At 36.7% G+C, this 24,869-nt stretch overlaps 1 protein-coding gene across 2 annotated transcripts in view; it reads left to right on the top strand.

Moving 5' to 3' along the window:
* The first annotated feature begins 2,863 nt into the window (after positions 1–2,863).
* Positions 2,864–24,869, top strand: part of plgrkt (plasminogen receptor, C-terminal lysine transmembrane protein) — a 55,870-nt gene continuing 33,864 nt past the window's right edge. Inside the window, exons 1-2 of one of the 2 annotated variants that reach the window (XM_034015872.3) lie at positions 2,864–2,958; positions 5,323–5,410. In XM_034015872.3, coding sequence (XP_033871763.1) covers positions 5,330–5,410 — 81 coding nt within the window. In that variant the 5' untranslated portion in view covers positions 2,864–2,958; positions 5,323–5,329. Of the gene's footprint in view, positions 3,010–5,322; positions 5,411–24,869 lie in introns of both variants that reach the window. The other variant, XM_034015871.3, reaches the window with a different exon arrangement.

The following is a 24,869-nucleotide window of genomic DNA, read 5'->3' as shown; positions in this document are numbered from 1 at the left end:
AAACACTTTACGTTTACTTTTAATGATTTTAACTATCCTCTCTCTCTCACCCGTTCTCCTCTTCCGAACACCTAACCCCGACTGAGTGAAAATGTGCATCTATATATACTGTTGTGCTGGGATTCAATTACTAATTAATCATTCACTTGAATCCCAGCACGTGAATTAATTCTGTGCAACCCCGTGCTCACATATTACATTTAACCAGCACGTGAAGTGATTTGTGCTCTCCTCGTGCCTAAATACAAATCTACACTTTAAATATACGTGAAACACAGACCCGTTTATATCCCGTGTACCAATCTATACACCAACATTAACACACACACGCACGCAACATACAACACAGATCACACAAATGCACACAGGGGCGGGGCACTTTGCCACACTTACCTTTAACTCTTATTCCAGAGGAGTTCCCTTTAAAATATTATAAATATAACAAAAACTCAATATATAACAAAAGATATAACAATATAACATAAATATAACAAAAGAAGAAAATCCCCTAAAGAGATTCATTGGGAAAGAAGTGTGTGTCATTATAGCTAAAACCACCTTTAAGAATCTTTAAAAGATATAAACAAACGTACTGCAGACTAACAACCTGGTCAACAACGTTTAGTTTAATGAACAGACGAATAACATGACTGCTGGTCACTGCAGCTTTGAACAGAACTCACTCACATGTATATGTATACCTTGTGTGGAGCAGCAGTTTGGGCCTTGGAGTGCAATAGGGCCTTGGTGTAGTAGAATGCAATATATACTGTGTATCTTTTAGGGGAGAACAATGTCACAAAACTATTATTTTAGAATTGTGTGGGGAAAATCCAGTGCATTGTAATTAACAATGTAGATTGGCCATATCTGTGTCAAAATTAGCACGGACACTCCCATTTTCTAACTAACTTACTGGATTTCCATGTTTTTGCCTTTGGAGGCATATGTTCAGTTTTTAATGAATACATGTATTTTGGTGTTTTTCTATCGTTTTGCTTTTTTACATTGAAAATATTAAATAACCATAAAAGATCAATATTTATATATTTTTCAATAGGCAGGTAAACAAATATGCTTTTAGTGCATAAATTGAGATACTGTACATCTCAATTTTGAGGCGATTTTCATTGGAAACATGTTTTATTTGTTGCTTTTCTTACAAAATATCATCATAAAAATACAGACATTTCCATGGAAATCATAAACTGTAGAGAACCATCTTAAACAAAAATTAAACTAAGAAGTAGTGGGAGTGAGAGTGGGGGCCATATTACCTGACAAAATTAATAGAATCGGTAATATGTTAGTAGATCTTTTTGCAATTCTCAGGCACATATGTTATTGTGAAGGATACCTCACCATTTCACTGTTTTTTTTTAATTTAATATCTATATAATTTATAAAATTTGTTCAGGACACTAAAACAAATCCATGGTGCAATGTGCATCCCTGGAACAATGGAACACACAATGTGCAATAGTAATGAAGCATTGGTACGTATGGCCAAAATGATTGGCTTTTTATTGTATTCACTTTCAATATTGAGCCTTCTCCCTTTTTTCTGTTTTTACTTACCTTTACCTCCTATTCCAATGTAAAATATTATTGATAAAACAAAAACTCAACTTGCTCAACTTGTGAAAGAAGAACATTTGCTAAAGAGATTGGGGCAGGCAAGATTCATTGGGAAGGAAGCGTGTATAATTATACTTTTAAGTATAATGACACATTATATATATATATATATATATATATATATATATATATATATATATTAATTATGTCTCAATCCTAAAATTCTAGGCCATGCAAAATGTCAAGTCATTCATTTTAATTCCCCACTAGGTAGTGCTGTGAGACCTAAAATTGAGGTGCACATTTTGTTTTCCAAGCTCCCGTGGGCATTAGGTGAAAAAAGCATCAAAACACTTTAAACGGGCTGACAATCCCATTAGGCACCCAAAAAACAATGACATGTTTACCTCCATATTTTGTATGGATTTTGGTTCTTTGGAAACAATAATGAAATACATTGACACTCACAAAGTTGCTCCTATCTATGGTACGCATGAGCATGGTTGAAAGGTCAGGTTTTCAATGTTTAGATATTGTGTACATTGATGACAGCCCTTAATACCTGTTATAACTGCATTGCCATGTGATGTTTGACCTTATGCAATGTCTTGACCTTGTGAATGCCATGCCACCCTGAAAATCTAAATATATAGACCCTTCAATAATGCTTCTGGGTAGCAGAAGTCATTTTGTTATATTGTTTCCACAGAACCACATTCATATACACTTTTAGAGGGTCAACATTGTTTTTTGGCAACATAAAGGGGTTGTCTGCACATTTAAAATGTGTTGCCGCTTTTCCCACCTAGTGCCTGACAACTAGGTAGCCTGGACTATGATCCATCTGACACAAGGTACCGGTACCAAATTCTCAAGGTAAGTTCCAGGGGACTAAACTCGAAATAGTTTCAGAATTGATCAGTGGTGGGCAGGATGTGATCACATTTAGTTTTCGTGGTGTTTAGACCAAACAACAGTTTAATTACTAGCAAACTTGAAATGTAACTTCATTACTGGTATGTATTAATGTATGGATACACATTCTTTGGATAGTGGTTAAGTTCATTCTTTTTAATGTATTTACCACATGCTTCTTGCTATCATTTATTTAGATGTATAGATATAAAAAAATGCAAGTGACTTTTGTCCATGGACTATCAATGTTTTCATGCATTTTACTGAAAATTAAAACAAACAAACAAACAAAAAACAACATGAGCTGGTTTCCAAATATACTACGTATTCAACACGGGAGCCCCATTACTGAATGTGTAAGAATACAAACATGGGTTTTAACTCCGTGTAAGTTTTGCCTAAGCCACCTCCTAAGTTTACGTAGCCGTAGCAGTGTTTTCTGAACTCAGCTCTCGTACAAACAAGGTATTTTAATACAGAATTGTTTTTTTTTTGGTAGACATTCGCCAGAAAACGGTATGTATATTTCAATAATTGCATTTTGTACTAGGTTAGTTACTCAAAACAAAACACTCATATGCGACTACGGTACCTACACACACAGGTGCTTTGCTTTAGTGTTACGCTTTCTATTTTTTAGTATCTGCAAATAGGTTTTAAAAAGTACGGTATTTTATATTATTTGTAATAACGTATAGTAGGGTATGGATAGGAGTTTTGGGTAGGATGTGTTAAATTACGACGACTATGAACACTGCAAAATGTTCATATCAATAATGATTGATGTTGGCAATAGTACATCACGTCATTACGATATAGACACAGAGGATACAATGCAGTCATCTAGTAATACGCAGAGAATTGCACTATTAAAAATAGAAGACACGCGGATTATCTGATTACGACTTGTTGTATTCACGTTGTTATCATACAGGCATCTTTGAAAATCCCATTAGGCCGTATGAAGGTTGATATTCTCAACCCATTTTGAAATCCACATTTGTAAGTACGACTGTCTACTGATCCAGAGTTTGTAGCTCTATAACCTTGAACGTTCGTTAGGGGAAAGCTTGTAGTCCCAATGCCACATTTATGTAATGCATTTAAGTGAAAAATAAAACAATAGCTGTCTGGGTTGCATGTTTCCTTTTTCTAAAATAAGTATTATGTTATTGTCCCCCGCCGAAGGATAAACTGTAATCGAGGTGGTCCTACGTCTCACAGTATGCACTTATGTCACTAACATATTTTTGCATATATCTAAAGAACCGCTTATCCAACTGTTATGGAACTTGATATTATTAACTTTATTTATCGTAAGTTTGATAATGTCAGATTCTGGGGATATACGTGTTGTTTGGTTTTCTTTACATGTGTGCACTCTCTACATATTTGCATTTATGTGGAGAAGCGCGTTTTGAATTGTCATGGAATTTAGTATAAACACTAAGTTATGGAGAATATCAGATTCTGGAAGTATTTAAGGGTGGCTGTCGGTCCGTACATCCATCTGTATATCACACATTTTTTTGCTTATCAAATTGCGATTAAACATTTTTCATTGCAAGTTCTTCAGTTATACTGTTCTGTAGTACTGTTCGTATAGGTAATGGCCATTAACCTATACTCTTTTTTTTCGATTTACAGCTGTGGTTACTGACCTTTTTATTAAAAAAAACAAAACAAACAAAAAAAAATGGTATTAAATAATTAGAAAACATTATAAATTGTGCCTCTAAGCAATAGGGTCATTGTAGCTGAAGTAAAGCAAATTTGGTGGCTCATCCCACTCAGTAAATGATGAACTGCTAGCTGCAAAAGTATTTCACCCCACAATTTTGAGTGGTGGGGTTGATAGTGAACAGCATGTGATTAGCAAAAGGATTCCATTATGAATACATGCACCTCACTTAAAATAAATATGTTGTGAAAGTCAGTAAAAGACACATTTAGATCACTTTGACCGTATATTTCAACTTGTTGTATTAACCCCATACCAGGAAATTGAAAGGAGAAATGCAGGCTAATTTATTTTTCAGATTATAAAATAAGTAACTAAGTCAGATTGAACCGTTTATCAAAAACAACCATTTGGTCATCACATTAAAACTGAAAAGCTGAGGGGGGAAATCGATCAAAATACCTGCAAGGAAGAATAGAAAGTTCCCATATGTGAAATCCCTTGAACTTCCCAGTAGTCGATCAACATTGTGGACATTGAGAAGTGCTACTGTAGTTCCCTTCAGGGAAGTTCAGTCGGAGAAAATTAGCTATTGGCTGCACATGTTTTCCCAAACTCCCAGTGCCTTCCCCCTTGCTAATCTGAGTCAGCTCTATGTTTAGATTGCAATAAAGTGCATGTGTTTAGTTTGCAATAAAGTGCATTTCATTGCAAACTTAGGTTAATGTGTGCAGTTACATGCACTGATAAAGGTAAAAAAGAAAGAAAGAAAGCACACGTCTATCCTGTATTTTCATCACCTTTTATTTGTACAATTTTAGTGAGTAATGCTTTGTTGTTTTCGACTATCAACTTCTCCTACTTTTATTTGGGAGGTTTTCATCGAGGAAGCTTAGAGTCAAACCCTATTTCATCCTGAAATGTTGTTAAAAAAACAGACAGTGTCCATTAATTATAGTTGAATTCATTATCAGTAATTCACTAACCAATGGTTATAGAAGAGGAAATGACAGCAGTTCTGTTACAATACCAAACACTTGTTTAACATTGGTCTAATGTAAGGATAACCTGGTGGTTGAAAGTATAATAAAATACAGTTCAAGTAAATAAAGCCATAATATAAATTTATTTTTATTTTTTATTGTTAGGAGTAAAATGGGTTTTTTTATTTCCAAATCCTTGGATCAAAACATGAAGAAACAGCAAGAGTTTATGCTGATGAATTCTCGACTTCAGGTAGGAGACTTCCCTTTCACTCTTACTGTACATTTAGACTATTCTTTTCTTTATAAACTTGAAGACATTTAGATTTTATTCCACTATCAAACTAGGGCCAGTTCCATCCAACAGTACAGTCTGCAACCGAATGTTAAACAGGAGTCAACTATCACCTCAATATATAAATAAATATTGATTATATTCCTTGGTTTCTTCTGGCAACTGTGTTTTTGCTTATTGGGTAATACAGAGTGCCGTCAAACTGGTTTGGTCTTAATATGCAAATTGAAACTAACTCTGGAAAATGGGAACATCTTGTGTAAGGGTTGTTGCGAGCAGCGTAGCATTTGTACCTTTCTTTTTATGAAAGAAATATTATATTTACAGTTCTTAAAAAAAAAAAATCTAAGGTTGTTAACTTAAGAGTTCACACAGTATGTCTTTTTCAATTAAACAAACCAAAAATGAAAGAAACTTCTGAAAAAGATTGTACTGGAGAGAATACCTGTCCTTTTTAAATATTCTGTTCAGTTCTTGTATCCTATTCTCTTTGAAAAATAATGTAGATTTATTGACATCTGGAACCTGTGCACGTGGTCTCACTATTAAACCTATTGGTATTTATTGATTTGTGTGTGTATTATAGGGAAGAGCAGTCATTAAGATGCAGAAATGTATTACTGTGTTATTTGTTTTGAAGGTCAGGTGCAGCATGGGCAGGTACAAAGCATGACTCTGTCCTCCCTGCCCTCCGGATGCACCTTGACCTAAACCCTAGCCTCCAGAGAGGTGCCGTAGCTGCATCATCACCATCATTTGCAAGCAATCTCAGTCCCTATTGTCTCTGTGTCTTTGCCATTTGCTGTGCTCAGACTGCCTAATTAGAAGCAGCTGAGTACCAGTGGCAGTGTGTGTTCCTGTATGGAGCTGTGTTGGCGTGTTGGTACCTTTCCATATTGGATCATTTTTCACATAATTCCTTTTAAAGGTTTTTTTTTTTTTTTTAGGTAATTATTATTCATTTTTGGTAAATTCTTATTTATTTGACTAATTTTGTGAGATATAACAGACCTGAATAATCTTATTTGGCAAAACTTCTCTGGAATGTGTTCCATTTGTTTGGCCGAAAAGTCTGAATTTCTTTTTTTTTTTTTTTTAAATAATTTAGTCGTTGACAATAATTTTTTATTATTTTCTCCCCAATTTGAAATGGCCAATTATTTTTAGGCTCAGCTCACCACTACCACCCGTGCGCTGACTCGGGAGGGCGAAGACGAACACACGCTGTCCTCCAAAGCGTGTGCCGTCAGCCGACCGCTTTTTTTTCACACTGCGGACTCACCATGCAGTCATTCAAGAGCTACAGCGTCAGAGGACAACGCAGCTCTTGGGCAACTTACAGGCAAGCCCGCAGGCGCCCGGCCAGACTACAGGGGTTGCTGGTGCGCGGTGAGCTGAGGACACCCTGGTCGACCTAACCCTCCCTCCCCCCGGGCGACGCTCAGCCAATTGAGCGCCGCCGCCCTGGAGGCTTCCGTCTTCGGGCGGCAAAGGAATAGCCTGGACTCGAACTCGCGATGTCCAGACTATAGGGCACATCCTGCACTCCACGCGGAGCGCCTTTACTGGATGTGCCACTCGGGAGCCCCATTCAGAGAGCAATTCTAAAAATTCCGCTTTTTAATAGCACCAACCTAGAACAGAATTCCGGGCAGTGCAAATCATGTGTTGCATATAGGGACATGTATTTTTTCAACATGATTTTATAGTCTAATCTTTCCCCAGGACTAAAATCCAAGAACATACTGCAGAGAGCTTGTGCACATTGGACAAGGTTTCACATTGCCATGGCAACAAACGGGAAACAAATGAAAGACAGAAAAACAATATTTGGGGGTGAGAGTATTCAGGTATTAGATGTACATTGTTTGAATATTTTGGTTCTAAAAACTGTGTAGCTCCTGTCCAGAAACACTCAATGAATAATGTGAACTACATTAAAGCAACAAACATTTTCAGAAATGCCCATTTCTTTTATTTTTTATTTGTGAAGGGTTTGTTTTCCAGACTAAGAAGTTAGCTGTTATGTTAAGGATAGTTTAAAAATAAAATAAAATACATATGTACATTGTACTTCATAAAATGTTTTTAACTTAAAACAAATAATGAGTGAGAGGTTATTCCACGGTTTTGGAACCATATGGAAAAATTCTTTTGCACATTTAGGTTTATCTTGTTTTTGCGTTGATAACATTTTGCATAAAAACGCCTACAGTGTATAGCCTTAACATGACATAATGAGATACTGTAACACTCTTTAATACAGCTATGGCCAAAAGGTTTCTATCACCCTATAGAATGAACACATTTTCCTTCATAAAGTCGAATGAAACCTGCTGAATAATGTTACATTAACATATTGAATTAGATATCGCTTTGTAGTTTTCCATATACTTAATGAAAAAACTACTTTACTACTAATAATGGCTTCAGGTAGACTTCTGCGATACAAATTTGTAGTTTCTTTGATTTAAATGGTAGTCATATGTTTTTTTTTTTAAATCCTTAATCCTAAAATTCTAGGTGATGCAACACTTTTGGCCATAGCTGTATGTACAAATTTTAAAAACTATAAAGGTGTCTTATACATTTCAATGCCCATGCCCTTTGACTCAAGAGCTCAAGCCCTTTGAACAGAAAATAGTAGGCACTTTTTTACACAATTGTCAGGGTCTGGAACCAACTCCCCAGTAATGTTGTTGAAGCTGACATCCTGGAATCCTTAAAGAAGCTGCTTGATGAGATTACTAACAGCCAAACGAGCAAGATGGTCTGAATGGCCTCCTCTCGTTTGTAAACTTTCTTATTATGTTCTTATGTTCTTAAAAGGTTATTGCCAGTGAGTTCTAGCAAAATAATAAGGCGTGAATGTAAACTGCTGTTACCTTTTAGTGACCCTTTTGAAAATAGTAATTTAAAGTTGTATTCCTTGGAAAGGGGTCTCTTTGTCATATTCCAAAAGGAGGGTGGGAAGTGAAAACATGAAAGCAATATTTATGATAAAGTATTTTTTTTATTTAGTGTGCCCAATTCCCCACACAACTCAAGTAATCCGAAGTTTCAGTGGGCGTCCTCCGATCCCACGACCAAGCCAGCTTCCTCTTTTACACCCAGAAACTCGAACGAATGTCAGCCAGCTACCAGCCTCTGAAGGGCAAAGGCCAGCTCTGCAGGTGTCTGCTCTGAGCTCACTGGGCGCCTGGCCAGCAGGGTTCGCTGTAGCGCAATGAAGAGTAGTAGTCCCTGCCAGTTTTGCGTCCCTAACCCACGAGAGCACCTACTGACACTTCCTTCAGAATCCCCAGCGAAGACTGGCAACTCCGCACAGCCAGGATGCGAACCTGTGCTGTATGACTCATCCTGCACACCACGTGGCTATGTTTATACCAGGTGAGCCATTCGAGGACCCCAATGTTTATGTAGTATTCAACCTTACTATTTGTACATTTCCTGGAAGGGTCCTCATCTATTGTGTTAAACATGGTAATTTGAAATGCAAATGTATTTTTATGAATGAGATCAAACTATTGACTAGGCTTGCTACTATTCGATTTTTATTTTTTTGCCAAATCGCCGATTAATATCAATGTTTATGTTAGAAAGAATTTCCTGTTTTTTCGATCTTTATTTTTTAATTTAAGCAGAGAATGGGTGAAATCAGCCTTTATGCTTAAAAAAATGTCTCATTTAGCGAAACCCCTTTATCGTATTCATTTAAACATGCAACAAAACCATGGTTACCAACATTCTAATTGAAATAACGTTTGGTCACAGCTGCGCTATATATTTAAAAAATGTCTCAAATAAACCGTAGTAAACGCAGCATATAAAAGTGTATTACACAGACCTTTATAGCATAAATTTGCCAGTAAAAAATAATATGCACAGAACAAAACATTAGATAGTTGAACAGAACTAACTTATTATTCAGAGTCTGAGCTCCCCCTCTCCTGCTTTAGCACAGCCGGACACAGAGTCACAGGCAAGGCAGACAGGCCCGCTTTGTCCTGCCGCAGAGACTTCAGCCATCGGGCAGGGTATTCTGCACAATATTCATTAAGTGTTTTCAAATAAAACTAGTAACTGTCACCATATACCTAAAGCACAAGCTTACATACACCTTAACCTGCTAATTTCAAAGTAGGTGCTTTGAATGACAGGTGCTGTAGCTGGCAAATGCGATATTCTAGCACTGCTTCAGTAAACGAGATCTGTCAGAACAGGATGAAACTACAGTACTAACTGACCACTGAGATGACTGACAGCGACCCCCAGCCATTCAGAGCGGAACAGAAATGGGACAGACAGCAAGTATAAAAACTACACAAACTAAAGATGATTTCTAAATTATTATTTTTGGAAAGAAAATAAAAAATAGCGAGTGGTTTTACCGATGTTTATCGTATATAAATTTATTTAAGTCAGACTGATATTTTTTGGGAATTCGACGTTTAACAAGCTTTACCGATTAATATCAAAGTAGAAAGTCTACTAATGACTCATTATAATATTACAGTGTAGGTGATGCATTATATGTGTACATGATAACAGAGTTGTAATTTTGCAGAGTCTTCCTTTTTGGCCCGTTGAGCGTCAGCTGTCCTTCATTACAAAAGCTGAACTTTTGATATGCAAGATTGTAATGCCGCCGCAATCTACAGGGTATTTGTGCCCCCTAACAAGTGTTTTTTTTTTTTTTTTTTGGCAACCTAATCTGGAACAAGTCAGCTGATTGGCCAGCTTTCATTCTATGAGATTTAATTTTATCATATGTCACAAATCACTGCCCATTTAGCTTAGTATTAGTGCAATATGAAAACAGCGGTATGGAGTAATATTATTTTCTTTAGTGTGGAGAATCTGAATATTCTTACAAACATTGCTGCACATTAATTCGAAGGCAAAAATCCACGCCTGTGTCTAAAATGGCAAGTGATGTGTGGCATTAACACAACATCAGCAAAGTGATGCTTCAGATTTGGCAAGTGAGTCAGAATCGGGGGATACAGATGCTTTACACTTTCCAGACAACTGGCCAAACTAGCAAGGTAAACGTTAGTATAGTGATCAATGTTTTGTTTTGTTGTGATCCTATTTTCTGTTATGAGGAGAGTAATAAACAAAAACCAAAATGGTGTTTTTTTTTTCTTTGTGTAATGCCCTCTTTTCCACACTTATTTCTTGTTTATTTAAGTTAAATTTAACAACTTAAAAAAAAAAAAAAACTTCTGTAACGCTATTATTTTATGAAAATGTGTCATTTGCCACTTTGTTTATTGTGAAGAAACTACAATGGCAGGGATGTAAAAAAAAGAAAAAAGTGATGTCTGCTTTTGTTCTGCCTGAAACACACATGAAAAAGTGTATAATTTTAAGTATTAATATCCTCTGCTTTATAGTTAATTCAGTGGAGCAAAATAAAGCCTTCACCACCTATTCTGGAATATTACAGTTTTATATATAGTTTTAAGATAAATAGTATTGGAAATCGCTTTAATTTCGCTAGATTTAGCTGGGAATTGTGCAGCATGTGATTGGAACAGGAAAGTGAAAGTAGTTTTTCTGTTAATTTAATTTAAATACTTTAGCAATATACTTTAACTTAGTTATTGTATTAAGTTATATGATTGATTAACCTATTATGTTTGACCTGGTGTCAGATCATTTTTTTTTTAGTCTTGCAAAACACCAGATTTTTGTCTCCAGTTTATTATAGAAAAGCTTGAAGCTGACAGGGGCTGCTGTATGTTTTAAAATGAGAAACAGTTTGGCTTTATTATAGAAATACATGCAAAACTTAAGTGCATATGTCTATTTTCTTTATTTTTCATATCAGTTAGTCAATCAGTCTTTATTTTATATAGCACCTTTCATAGTGGACCACCATCACAAAGCGTTTTACAAGATGAAGTAACAACAAGAAAATCCATAATACTTTAAATACAGAAACAAAAAACAATGCATAATACATTAAATACATTGGAAAGTGCATAATACATGATAGTAGCATAATACATGAAATAGTAGCAGCAACACAGCAGCTAATAGCAGATATCAGGCTTAAAGAGCATGGAAAGCAAAAGAGAACAGGTGGCTCTTGAGAGTTGATTTAAAGCGAGTGACGGTGGGAGCATCACGCACCAAAGCTGGGAGAGAGTTCCAAAGAGTTGGAGCCATGAAGCTAAACGAGCATTCTCCAAGTGTGGTGCACATTTGCTTGGGGATAACAAGCAGGCCAGAGTCGGAGGACCTCAGCTTGCGGGCAGGGACATAGCGGGTCAGCATGTTGAGGAGGTACTCGGGACCTGTGATGAAGGGCATTGTAGGTGAGCAGGAGAGTTTTGAAAATAATCCTGAACTATACAGGTAGCCAGTGCAGCTGGGCAAGACAAGGTGATTTGATCACGTTTTTTAATTCTGGTAAGGATCCTGGCAGTGACATTCTGAACTAGCTGCAGTTGGTTTATGGTGCGTGCCGGGAGACCACCATATAGAGAGTTGCAGTAGTCGAGTCGAGAGGAGACAAATGCATGACAAAGTATCTCCGCATCCAGGAGGGAAAGGTAGGGACGGACTTTGAAGATGTTTTGAAGATGGCAGCAGTGTGGCGTAGTGGTTAGGGCTCTGGACTCTTGACCGGAGGGTCGTGGGTTCAATCCCCGGTGGGGACACTGCTGCTGTACCCTTGAGCAAGGTACTTTACCTACATTGCTCCAGTAAAAACCTGTAAAAATGGGTATTGTATGTAAAAATAATGTGATATCTGCTAACAATTGTAAGTCGCCCTGGATAAGGGTGTCTGCTAAGAAATAAATAATAATAATAATAATAATAATAATGGTAGAAGAAGATTTGACCACGGAGGAGATGTGGGCATCAAAGGAGAGATTGCTGTCAAGAAGTACACCAAGGCTTCGTACTGTGGGGCAGTACGGCAGCAGCAGCAAGGCAGCAGCAGACAGTTTCCGAGGTTCAGGGCAGGTATATTTAGATTCTTAAGTTGAGTTTTACATCCTACTAGAAGGAGTTCAGATTTGCTAGTGTTCAGCTGAAGAAAATTGGCAGACATCCAGGCCTTGATGTCTTGAATGCAACCTTAGAGCCAGACCATGGCAGAGGGGCTTCAAGGGTCCAGTTTTAAGTAGAGCTGGGTGTCGTCAGCATAGGAGTGAAACATGGGGCTGCTTTGGCGGATGAGGTGACCTAAGGTAAGCATGTAGATATTGAAGAGAAGGGGCCCAAGAATAGGTACTTGGGGGACACCACAAGTGACTGGGTTTGCAACGCCACTGCGTCCAGCATAGAAAACAGACTGCATGCGTTCGGATAGGTAAGAGGACATCCAGGAGAGACAAGTTCCAGAGATTCCAGCATACTTCTGAATGCGGTCAAGAAGAATGTCATGATCTATGGTGTCAAAAGCGGCTGTTAGGTCAATGAGGACAAGCACAGAGGGAGCATTCACAATCCGGAGCAGAGCAGTTTCAGTACTCTGATGTGGCTGGAAACCAGACTAGAGATTCAAGCAGATTGTTATTTGTGAGATGTTGCATCAGCTGACTGGCTACAGCCCTTTTGAGAGTTTTTGAGAGAAAAGGGAGATTGGAGATGGGACGGAAGTTAGATAAGTCTGCCGGGTCAAGGGAGGATTTTTGAGTACTGGCATACCGGGCAAGCTTAAGGGCAGCAGGAAACGAGCCAGAGTCCAGGGACAGGTTGAGAGTGTGCATAATGGAAGGAGCAAGATCAGCACAGATGGACAAAGTTAGTCGGCCAGGGGTCCAGGGGGCACGTGGCAGTAGTTGATTTCAACAGTAAGCCGGAAACATCAGCAATGGATAGAGGAGAGACGGAGGAGAGGACAGGAGGGGCAACCAGAAGAGCGTCAAGGTGATCAAGTAGTAAACTGGGTTTGTGGTGGGATAGCATAGAATAGATGTTGTCAATTTCGTTCCGAAAGAAAGAGGAGAAATCATGACAGGTAAGAGAGGAGGATGAACGGGAGTTGGATCTGTCCGTGGCTGGATGTAGAATTTGGTCAGTGGTCTTAAAGAGAACATTAGGTTTACCGTGTCCCATAGTTATGATTTCAGAGAAGTACTTCACCCCGGCCGCGATGAGCGCACACCTGTAGCTCCCGAGATGGTCGGTCCAGATCTCTCTATGAACCGTTAGTCCAGACGACCTCCACTTGCGCTCAAGCTTGCGGCAGGCAGACTTAAGCACTCGAAGTTCGAGGGTGTACCATGGGCAGTTTCGATCTTTTGAAACTGCCCTTTTTTGGAAAAAATAGCAATGCAGCTACCAGTAAGTGTTCAGGCACAGGAAATTGGCAGAAGAAACCGAGCCGGTCAAAAATCTTTTATTTGGGCTTAAGAAAACAACAGTAAGAAATGTACCTACAGCACACCTCTCAAAGATGGCATGTTGGATATGCACTTAAGTTTATTTTCCCCTCTGTTTACTGTCATGCCATGTATTTAATTTAGAAACTTTTCATTTACATTTAAACACATTTTATTTAGAACTTGCTTATTTAGACACTGTGCTACACTTTTAATCAGGCGCTTAATAAGATGCTTCTACAACATAAATGAAGCGATCACTAATTGACGTGCTTTCATTAGTTACCTTGAATGCTTGCTGTGCAGTCATTTTCAGAACATTTTCTAGTTTTAATAAAATTAAAATTATTAACATGCTGTTTTAATAGCATTACAGTGGAATTTGTATAATTATGTGTTTGCAAGATGTTTGAATAGTCAGAAAAATGTCAGGGAAAAATATATTTGCTTTCTATTTTTATTATTAAATGTTGATCAGACATTTTATCATTGTTAGTAGATATTTCTGACATGTATTAGTTGATTGGTGCAAGTGTAGTGTTGCAAAGTTCTGTTACTGTATGTAAAGTACGATTCGATAGTCAACTTTTCATGACCATTTAAACAACCCCCCACCAGTACTCACATCTTGAGCTCCCTGTGGCCCCCCAAGGTTTGGACATTGCCTTATCTGGCCCGCCAGAGAATGTAATTGAGTACCCCTGATCTAAAATATCACCATACATTAGAATATTCTGTCCCCACAACCTCAATGTCTACCAGTTCACCACTAGGTGGCATATACACCCTTATCTTCAATATACATTCCAAAATGGAACATTTGTTCTTTTCAATGCTGTTCTAAAGTAGTATATACTATATAATTAATCTTCCTACTGTATTCAGGGATCCATTAGCTGTAACTTCAGCTGTGTTAGCAAGGCTTTATCATTCCAAAAGGCTGTCTAAATATATTTGAAAGGTAAAATAGGGTACATACCCGGTTTAAAATGGGTGGTCCGCCAGTAAAAATGAGGACTACAGGACAACACCACAGTCTTCATATATGGATCTTTTTGTCTTCATTTGTAAAGAAACCTTGTACAATATTTTCAGATGTCTCAAGTGCTTAAGATAACCCAAGGTTGTTTTTTTGTTGTTGTTTGTTTTAATAATAGTTAGGGCTTGAAGTTTTCGGTTTTAACCAATAATAACCGAAAAAACACCCCTGAAGACCTGTTTAGAAAATTCGTTTTTACATTTTTTTAAACCGATAAACCTGGGTTTTGGCAGTATACTGTATTTTAAATAATGTCAACCATGCACCACTCTCTTTCTACTAGTGACTGGGGTAGGCTTAAATAAAATAAATAAAAAACAACAATTCTACTATAGTGTGATAGATACTTGGGCATAAAACAAAATCTATTACTTTTCACAATTCTCTGATTCAAAATGCATCCAGAGTTCTACATTACCTGAATCCTGTGCATCCTGACTGCAACACAGTAAGTTAACCTTTGTATATGTATGTGGCAATGTGACCCACCCCTGAGTGCATTTCTGTGTTGTATGTTGCGTGTGGTGTGTTAATGTTGGTGTATAGATATGGCTGCACGGGATATAAATGGGTGTGTGCAGCACAAGTTATTTAAAATGTATAGTTGTATTTAGGCACAAGGATTGCACTTCACGTGCATTTAAAGTATTTAATATGTGAGCACGAGGTTGCACATAATTAATTCACGTGCTGGGATTCAAGTGAATAATTAATTAGTAATTGAATCCCGGCACAACAGTATATATAGATGCACATTTCATTCACTCGGGGTTGTGTGTTCGGTGAGTGGAGAATGGGTGTGGAGAGGAGAAAGTAAAGTAAAATAAAGTAAATAATAAGTGTTTAAACTGACCGTGTTTGTTTGTCTGTTCGTCTGTTAAGTGTTAATCCGTTTTGTTTGTCTATTTATTTGGGCCTCAAGTGCCGTGTCCTGTGTTTTGTTCAACCGTTCATTTATTTGTTTATTAAAACACTGAGCTCTGCCGCGACTCAGTTTCATCAGTACTGCCTGTGTCCGTGTATTTCTCTCTAGCCTGAAGTCATCCCTGCAGCTAGCCTGTCACAGTGTATTAGTGAAACATACATGCAATTTATTATAGAAACTGAAAATTGTTTGTTTTTAATAACTGTAAATAACAGATTTTGCCAAATAATAAGACTACTTCATCCCCTGAACAAAATAAATAAATAAATCAAGCCCTACTAATAAAGTAGAGTGTATAGTTGATGTAATTTCAGTATATATTCTGTTAAGTAGGATCAGATGTGTACTTACTTTTTCTCTCTCTCTCTCTCTCTCTCTCTCTCTCTCTCTCTCTCTCTCTCTCTCTCTCTCTCTCTCTCTCTCTCTCTCTCTCTCTCTCTCTCTCTCTCTCTCTCTCTCTCTCTCTCTCTCTCTCTCTCTCTCTCTATATATATATACTGTATATCTGAAACAAAAACTTAAAAAAACTTTTTTAAACCATTAACAAAGCCCTTTAATGCGCACAAATCTGCTCATTATTTAACCAGAAGTCCATCTTGGATTTACTCCAAACTAACTTTGAGTTTCAATAATATATATATATATATAGACACACACACACACACACACACACAGTTGTAGTCAGACACAGTTGTGGATGAGGAAAAAAAGTTATAACAAATAGATGTCTACAATTATTTATTTCCGCATTTTTTTTGCAAAACTCCAAAAATGCTAATTCAAAAGTATTCATGAAAAGTCTTGAAAATGCCGGATTGTAGGTGAACATTCTTCAAGTGTATAAAAGGGTTAGGCATAGGACGATTGCTGTCATTATTATTTGTTTATTTAGCAGACACCTTTATCCAAGGCAACTTACAGAGACTAGGGTGTGTGAGCTATGCATCAGCTGCAGAGTCACTTACAACTACATCTCGCCCGAAAGACGGAGCACAAGGAGGTTAAGTGACTTGCTCAGGGTCACACAATGAGTCAGTGGCTGAGGTAGGATTTGAACCGGGGACCTCCTGGTTACAAGTCCTTTTCTTTAACCACTGGATCACACAGCCTCATTACCAATAAGTCAATACGGGAAAAAAGTCAAGAGCTATCTGAAGACCTTAGACAGAAAATGATTTATTGTCATAAAGCTGGAGAAGCATACAAGATGATTTCCAAGCATTTGAGTATCCCAATTTCAGCTGTTGTTTCTATTTTCAAGAAGTACAAGACTCATGGTACTGTCACAACGCTCCCTCGTTCTGGAAGAATGAAGTTTCTTTCACCAAGAACAAGTAGAAGAATTGTGAGGAAGGTTAATAACAATCTGAGATTGACTGCCAAAGATATTCAAAGTGAATTGGTTGCAAGTGGGACTGGAGTTTCCATTTGAACCATAGGTCGAAGGTCTCAATGGTCGCAGGCCAAGGCAAAAGACACTCTTAGGAAAAAGTCACAAGGATACGCTTAAAGTTTGCAAAATGACATTTGAACGATGGATATGAGTTTTGGTCAAAGGTTTTGTGGAGTGATGAAACAAAAATCGAGCTATTTGATCACGCTGATAGTCGTTAGGTTTGGTGAAAGTCTGGTGAGGCGTACAAAGTAAAGAACACCATACCTACAGTCAAACATGGAGGTGGTAATATCCTTCTATGGGGCTGTTTTTCCTCTAATAGCACAGGAAAGTTAGTTCCAACACATGGTAAAATGGATTTCATACCAAAAGATATTGGCCAATCATCTGAAACCCTCCACTACAAAACTTGGTTTAAAGCGCAACTGGACATTCCAATATAACAACGATCCAAAGCACACATCGAAATATATTTCAGAATGGTTAAAGAAGAATAAAATCAAGGTTCTGGAATGGCCTAGTCATAGCCCCGATCTAAATCTGATTGATAATCTTTGGTATGAGTTGAAGAAGGCTGAGCACAAGAGAAGTGAACGAACTGGAACAATTTTGTATTGAAGAACGGTCAAAAATCACTAAAGAATCATGCCAAAAGATCAGTTGTTTAAAAGAGGTTCTTATTGCTAAAGGTGCCTCAAGGTGTAGGTAGGCTTTTGCTAGGTATACGGTGACAGTTACTTGTTTGATTTGAAAATGGGGCGCAAGAGGAAAACAAGTATTGTGCACAATCCCCTGACCGACGTCTCCACGCAGGACGAAGCGGCCCGTCTGCCTTACCTTCCAGTGACTCCAGCTGTGCTGAAGAATCAGTACAAGTTCAGTAGTTCAGGACAAACACCAATCACAAAATGTTTTAGTAAAAATATTTATTGTGAAGAAAGTGGAGTATGTGATTTTACAGACAAGTATGTTGTGTATACACATTAATTTGGCATCAAACCTAACTTGGTTTGAGGGGTCGCTGCCTGGCGAACTGGACGAGGCGGAGACCCCCATTGACAAAACCTAGAAATTGTTATTAAGAAAGGTGGAGATGGGGAGGTGGTGGGTTGCGATGAAATCGAAACGCAAATGAGAGGGAAGTGAAGAGGGGTATTTATTGTGCTAACAATCTTAATTAGCTAATGTGTAAATTGAATGATTCAAGTTGGTGACGCAGAGATTGGTGTCTGACCCTCCTTCTGAGCTTTAGTTATGAACTTCATTTAGTTCTGTTTAACTGTCTAATGTTTTGTTCTGTGCATATTATTTGTACTCGTAAATCTATGCTATAAAAGACTGTAATACACTTATTTTATATGATGTGTTTTCTATGGTTTATTTGAGACAATTTTTTAATTTGTGTAGGATCTTTATCTTTACAAGGTGTAGCTCTGCTGTGACCAAACTTTATTTCAGTTAGAATGTTGGTAACCATGGTTTTGTTGCATGTTGAATAGAGCTGGGATAATTAATCGAGTTACTCGAGTTGTGCCGATTATTTTAATACTCGACGATCTTTTTGGTATTTGAGTAATCGCCTTAATATAAGCATACATTCACGCCAGGTGTGTTCTCAAATAATAATTCCGATCAGCTGTTCGCTCGGTCTGATCTAGGCAGGAATACTGAACAGCAGATCGCTATTACTGATTTGGTTGAGAGAGTGAAGGCGATGTATTAGTAAAAGATGACAAAAAAAACTTAGGCCTATGTAGAAAAAAAAATGAAGATGACAGTTATTTTGTTTTGTGTTTAAGAGAAATAAAAACCCACACACATACGTCTTCTGGTATCCTGTGACTATCCCTGTTCTCTCTGTTAGATAAATAAAACCTGTTTGCATCAAATTGCAAGTCAGATGTATTTCTTCAATAATACCCACGCAACCCTATTCGAAACATGATTTTGCTAATGTGTAGGTACTTCTTTATTGTTATTTTACAAGCAGCAGCATTGTCGCAATATTGTTTAGAACCTCTAACCTCCCGCTAGAACGTAACAATGTTGTTGTTACGTTAGCAAAGCGCTTTCATTGGCCGAAGAATTTAATGAAACAAAACAGTCTGTAAAACGTTTTTGTGGCGACGTGTTGAGAGTGGCACGCGGGAACACAGCAATATGGCGGATGCACATAGCAAGACTGTTACTAGTACAGAACAACGGGGAAAGAAAAGGAGTTTGGAAAGTGATGGAAGTGAGAGGCCCGGTGCCAAGTAATTTGCGAGAATCGCCAGACACAAGCGTTGTGTGGGATTTCTTTGGCCAACCTAACAATTCACAGGTTCTGTGCATAATATGCAAAGGAAAGATGAAATATCACCATAGCTTTGCTGCAACATCTAAAAAGGAGGCACCCAACCGTCTCTCACTTGGTAAGTAATATTATTCATATAAAAAGTAAGTCGATATATACAGTACAATGCTGTTTTTGTCAAATGCAGTTTTTTTTATGATAAGAGGAATTACGTGATCATTTAGCACATGAAAATAAACTATACATTTCGCACTTGCTATTGAATACAGCAAGTATATTATAATCTGTTATTGTGTAAGTGCTAACACCAAGTATTGGTCTAATCTTAGACTTTTACCAGCACTATCAAACTTGTCAAAAAAAAAAAACACGCTGCATCAGTCACAGATTTGCTGAATTTGTATCAATCCTCTACACTATTAGTTAATGGTATAATAAACACTATTTACAATTTTACTCCAGGTTATTATTTCATTTTATTTTTTTAAAGCTTAACTCTGGACAGTTAGTGTCTTATTACCTATATGGAGTCTTAATTATACTTATATGTTTTTAAAAGCTAAAAAAAAAACAAAAAAACACATTAATAATAAAAATAACTAAATCTGCCATTTTTAAATGTCTTTCAAAATTAATTAAATAGCTTCAAAGATACTGAGCCTTTGCAGTGGTGGAAGAACAATATGCATCACCTTCCTCGCCTGGCCAAACTAGCTAAACGGTTTCTCAGTATCCCTGCTACCTCTGCTCCATCTGAAAAGGCTTTTTTCAGCAGCTGGTGCTATTGTGACAAGAAAACATGCCAGCCTTAGCCCTAGCCACGTTGATATGCTGGTGTTTTTACATAGCAACCTTGCATAATGTGTTTGTTTTTCAACATGCTATGTCATGTTAAAATTTGTTCATGTGACAACACAAATAATGAGCACAGTTTTCAGGAAACAACTTAGGAAAAGGTTCAGTATTTTTGTAATGCTAAAAAAAGACCCACAGTACTACAGACTTTTGTTTTGTTTTAAGTGAATTGTGAAACTATTTTTTGCAAATAAGTTATTGACTTCTTTAAAGGTTAATGAGTTGACTTTATAAGAATTTTGCTCCAAACAGCAAAAATTCCAAGTAGGTTGAAGTGACAAGAATTATTAAGTTTTACAATTGCTTTCCAAAAATTCAGGAGCAAATCTTGTACTGTAGTTATTCATGTGAGAAAGCATTTTCTGATTAATAAAAAAAATAAAAATAAAAAAAAATACCAGTAATGTTACAGAATATCATCTACTATATAGTGGGGGCGCCTTTTCTGCATTATTAAATGAAAAAAAACAACTCGACAGTGTGAACTTGTGCTACTGTACTGTTCACTTTTTTCAGTAGTTGGGAGTAAAAAATATTTTGCAGTTTACCATTCTTTTCCAATATGTTTCACAAAATACAATTACATGGACCTACATGTACCTTCCAGTATCAACTGAAATTGAAATTACTCTGTAATATTGCTTTGCCCTTGGGTTCTCTGTTTATGAAACCCATTTGGTATCGCGCAGTCCACTCCTTTTGACCAGGAAAAGCAAATAGTTACTGTGCAAGACTAGGGAACTATTTCTTTTTTTTTTCTGGAGCTTAATTTGTACTGACAAACATATAATTCACGCTAGCAAGCACATTAATGCACACAGCAAAGACCACAAAATACAGAGGTGCAGTACTTTCCTTTTACTGTACAGTAGTTATAAGGCATCAATCACCTGTTAATGAATACCTACTGGGAAATGGTCTGTTGTCATGGATTATTTCTTGGATACCAGTAATTCAAATTGAAGCCATTAGTCCCAAGTACTACAATGTATATGTAATCACAACTGCAAAGAAGTGACTAAAATGTGTAGCCTATACAGGGGTGTGCAATCCGTATCGCCCGGGACAAGAAGATTTGTGTGAGGGACAAGAAGTTTTGTCGTTATACTTTGCCCATCGGAAGAGTAGTTTTTATTTACTAGTATTTATTTTTCTGTGTTCATTCTGTTGCCAGAAAGAGACTCTGGGTATATTTATAGAGAGCCACGCAAGTTTCAGAAAACTGAATTGCGGAAGTGTTTATGTCCCACCCCTATCACTTCTAATTGGCTAGCTGTGGAAGAAGCTGATCTTCTATGTGTTACAAAGAAATCCAGAAGTGGTGCCTGAGAGCTTCTGGCAATGCACAGACTAATCTTTTAAATTTAAGGTATTACCGGTATTTATGTTTTTTTGTAAATTAGCAAATAAGTGATACTGCTTTCTTAATACATGAACCTGACATTTTTACCTAAAAAAAGCTAAGGTATTAGCAGATTAGAATAAATCGTTTTGTAATTTATAACACCATGGTCAAGCGTGTACTTGTTGGGATGTTTATAATATATATATATATATATATATATATATATATATATATATATATATATATATATATATATATATATATATATATGTTACTGTTTAGAAGCATTTCAAGCAAATGTGTTCCAAACTGCACTGAAAGTAACATTTCCTTAAAGTATGTTATAAATTTGTTGAGGTGAGGTGGGGTCACAGGGAACCTTTTGTGTATCTCAAAGAATTTAGTGAACCAGTCAACCTACAAGGCTAGATCCACCCCTGTTAATCACTAATTGATCGACTGTGTTCACTGTTAAATAAAACCAAAACCCTACAAGTTATAGTCTACTTTTTTATGTGTGTTTTGTGCGATGGGGAGGGGGCAAGTAGATTTTTAAGAAGGACAAGTAGTTTTTTTCTAGCATTTTCAAAAATTGCACATCCCTGCCTGTAGATAGCAAATGATATAGTACACAATCAGAGCAACAACGTGGGACATACTGTATCAAGTAGGCTACTTTTACAGTAGTTGTTAGAAAGTATTATTTATTAAGTTATTTCTAAGGCTGTAAAGATTTAAACCTTTAAAAGGTTTATATGCTAAACAAAATAGCATTTTACAAAATGCCATGCTCTCTAAGGATTTTGGTTGATTTTCTCTTTTTGTAATACATTGAATGCATTGTAAACTACTGTAACTGAATACAGAATGTAAAAATATGAGTATAAACTATACAACTGACTATAATAAATACAAAATCAAGTCTACTAATCAAAAATGCGTATGACAGTTTAAGCAGTGAACGACCGTTTACCCAGAAGTTTAAGTCTTACTCCTGTTTAATGTAGATTTTCTGTACAGCCATAGCTTATATGTCTGGTTAACACAGAGAATTGCAGATTATAACCACAGTTGAAATTGTAGTCCATTTTTAAGATTTTATTTTTTTATATACTAATGAATTGTTTACATCAGCTGCTGGGAAAAGTTCAAAGTTCATCGTTTTATATATCCTGCATACTGAAAGTGGGATAAAGATTGATAAAAAAACTTGGAGGAAGGAACGATGGTTAGGGTGTCCAATGCAAAGGCCTCTAGAGGTGGGTGTTAATCCTTTCGACTGAAAAAAATAAACATGTAGACTCAATTCATTATACTGTTCTGGAAATATTACTACAGTAAGTGAAGGAATTAATAAATGGGAATTCTACGAAAGATGTGATGCAAATACTGTGAGCTTTGATCTGTAGTGTCCAGTTGCAGATTGGATTGTAGACTGCAGATGACACCGACACAGGCCCATTTGATATTTTGCCATGTTAGGTTATGTTTTGAAAGACAGGGATCATTACTGGGCAGGCGCATTTAATTTTCAAATCCTTGATAACTGCTGCTTACAGTATAACCCCAGTATACTTTAGACATTTAATTGTAGTTTCTGTGCAATGCCATTCTAAATTAACCCTTTTTAGCATGCTTTAAACCAAATAAGTTGAAGTTACATTCCTGATCTCTGCTGTCCAATATGTTTTCTACAGTATCTTTTTAGGGCAAAAATAAATAAGCAATCAATGTCTAAAATCAGTGTTTCAAGGAAGCAGAGCTCTGTATATCATGCTAGAGGCTATGTAAGTTGACAGAAATATTAAGCTGTGATTGATTCTTGGCAGTGTTTTCCTCCTTTAAAATTGAGTTAAGACATAGTCATTCATAAGGATGTCAATATGTGTCGGGGTTCTGAAGTAACCACAGGATGAGTAAGTTCCAGTGTTAGTTATTTTTATTTACAATTCAGTGTGCTCCAATTCTCTGACTAGTTCTGTTTGAACTTTTGCGAGGCTTATGAAGAGTTCTACATTAACATCTCCTAATTGCACATTGAATGTCGGATTCAAATGTGATTTGTGAACTGCTCAGCTTACCTTCTAACAATGGAATCCCATTTATTCTGTATTTTAGAACTCTCCTTCTACATATCAAATAGAGTATCCATTGTATATAAAACTGAAGATAAATGTATTTTCATAGTGTTGAACACTCATAGTTTCTCATAACAAACATGGTTTAGCCTATTAGCAAACTGAAAGCCAGGTATAGACAGTAATAGAGAAAGATGAAAACAATATAAGAGCATCAGACTTCTAAACCATTCATAATCGTGAACATGATAAAAAGGGGAGGGCACAGTGATAAAACAATTAAAGTGCATTTTTTGGGACCACAAATATCAATTGTGGTGTTGACTGCTTTCCCTGACAATATTATGTTCTTTGTTTTGTTTTTATGGTCACAGCTGGAATTTGTCAGATAATTATTAAAACATTGTAACTAGGTGCCCATTAACTATGTGTTGTTGGTATTATCCGAGGGATACGCTTCAGGGAATGTTTAATATGAGAAGTGTACAATGTGTCCTGTGTAAAATGTTTTTGTGTTGTGTTTAATGAACCTCCCTTGAGGTAAATTATCATTAATCCTAAGTTAAATTCAAAAGGGGTTTTATTGCAAACATATATCAGGTTGATGTTGTTACAATAACATATTGCACATACCAAACTTTACTAAATAACTTCTGCAAAACACATTATAAACCTTACAGGCTTATTAAGACATTCAGTGATGAGACGTGACGGGGATAAAATGTGGAAACTGGGAAGGTGCAAGGCCAGTAACCTCTGCAGACTCATCATGGTCCTGTTTCTGCAGGAGGACGAGGCACAGTGCAAACAACTGTATAAGAAATTAACAAACTGTCTCTTTGTTTTGTTTTTTTGGACTGTGTTGAGTCACCTATTCAGTGAAATTGTGTATTTGATATAAATTACCAACATGTTTTTACAATGTTTTTTTTTTTTTTTTCACAAAGATTCTTTTGTTTTTTAGGGACCCTTATATGCTGATCATGTCCACCTGTCCCTCCTCTAAACATTTTGGATTGCATTTGGCTATAATTCGATATACGTGCAATTTTTATATGAATATGTTCAACATGTACATGCACTTTCTTATCTTAAGCAGTTAAAAGCATTACATCATCAATTTACTCCATATCTAATT

Source organism: Acipenser ruthenus, chromosome 2, assembly GCF_902713425.1.
Source record: "Acipenser ruthenus chromosome 2, fAciRut3.2 maternal haplotype, whole genome shotgun sequence".
In the NCBI taxonomy this organism is placed as follows: Eukaryota; Metazoa; Chordata; class Actinopteri; order Acipenseriformes; family Acipenseridae; genus Acipenser; species Acipenser ruthenus.
Note: the sequence above shows the minus strand (reverse complement) of the source record. Positions and strands in the feature narration are given on the sequence as shown.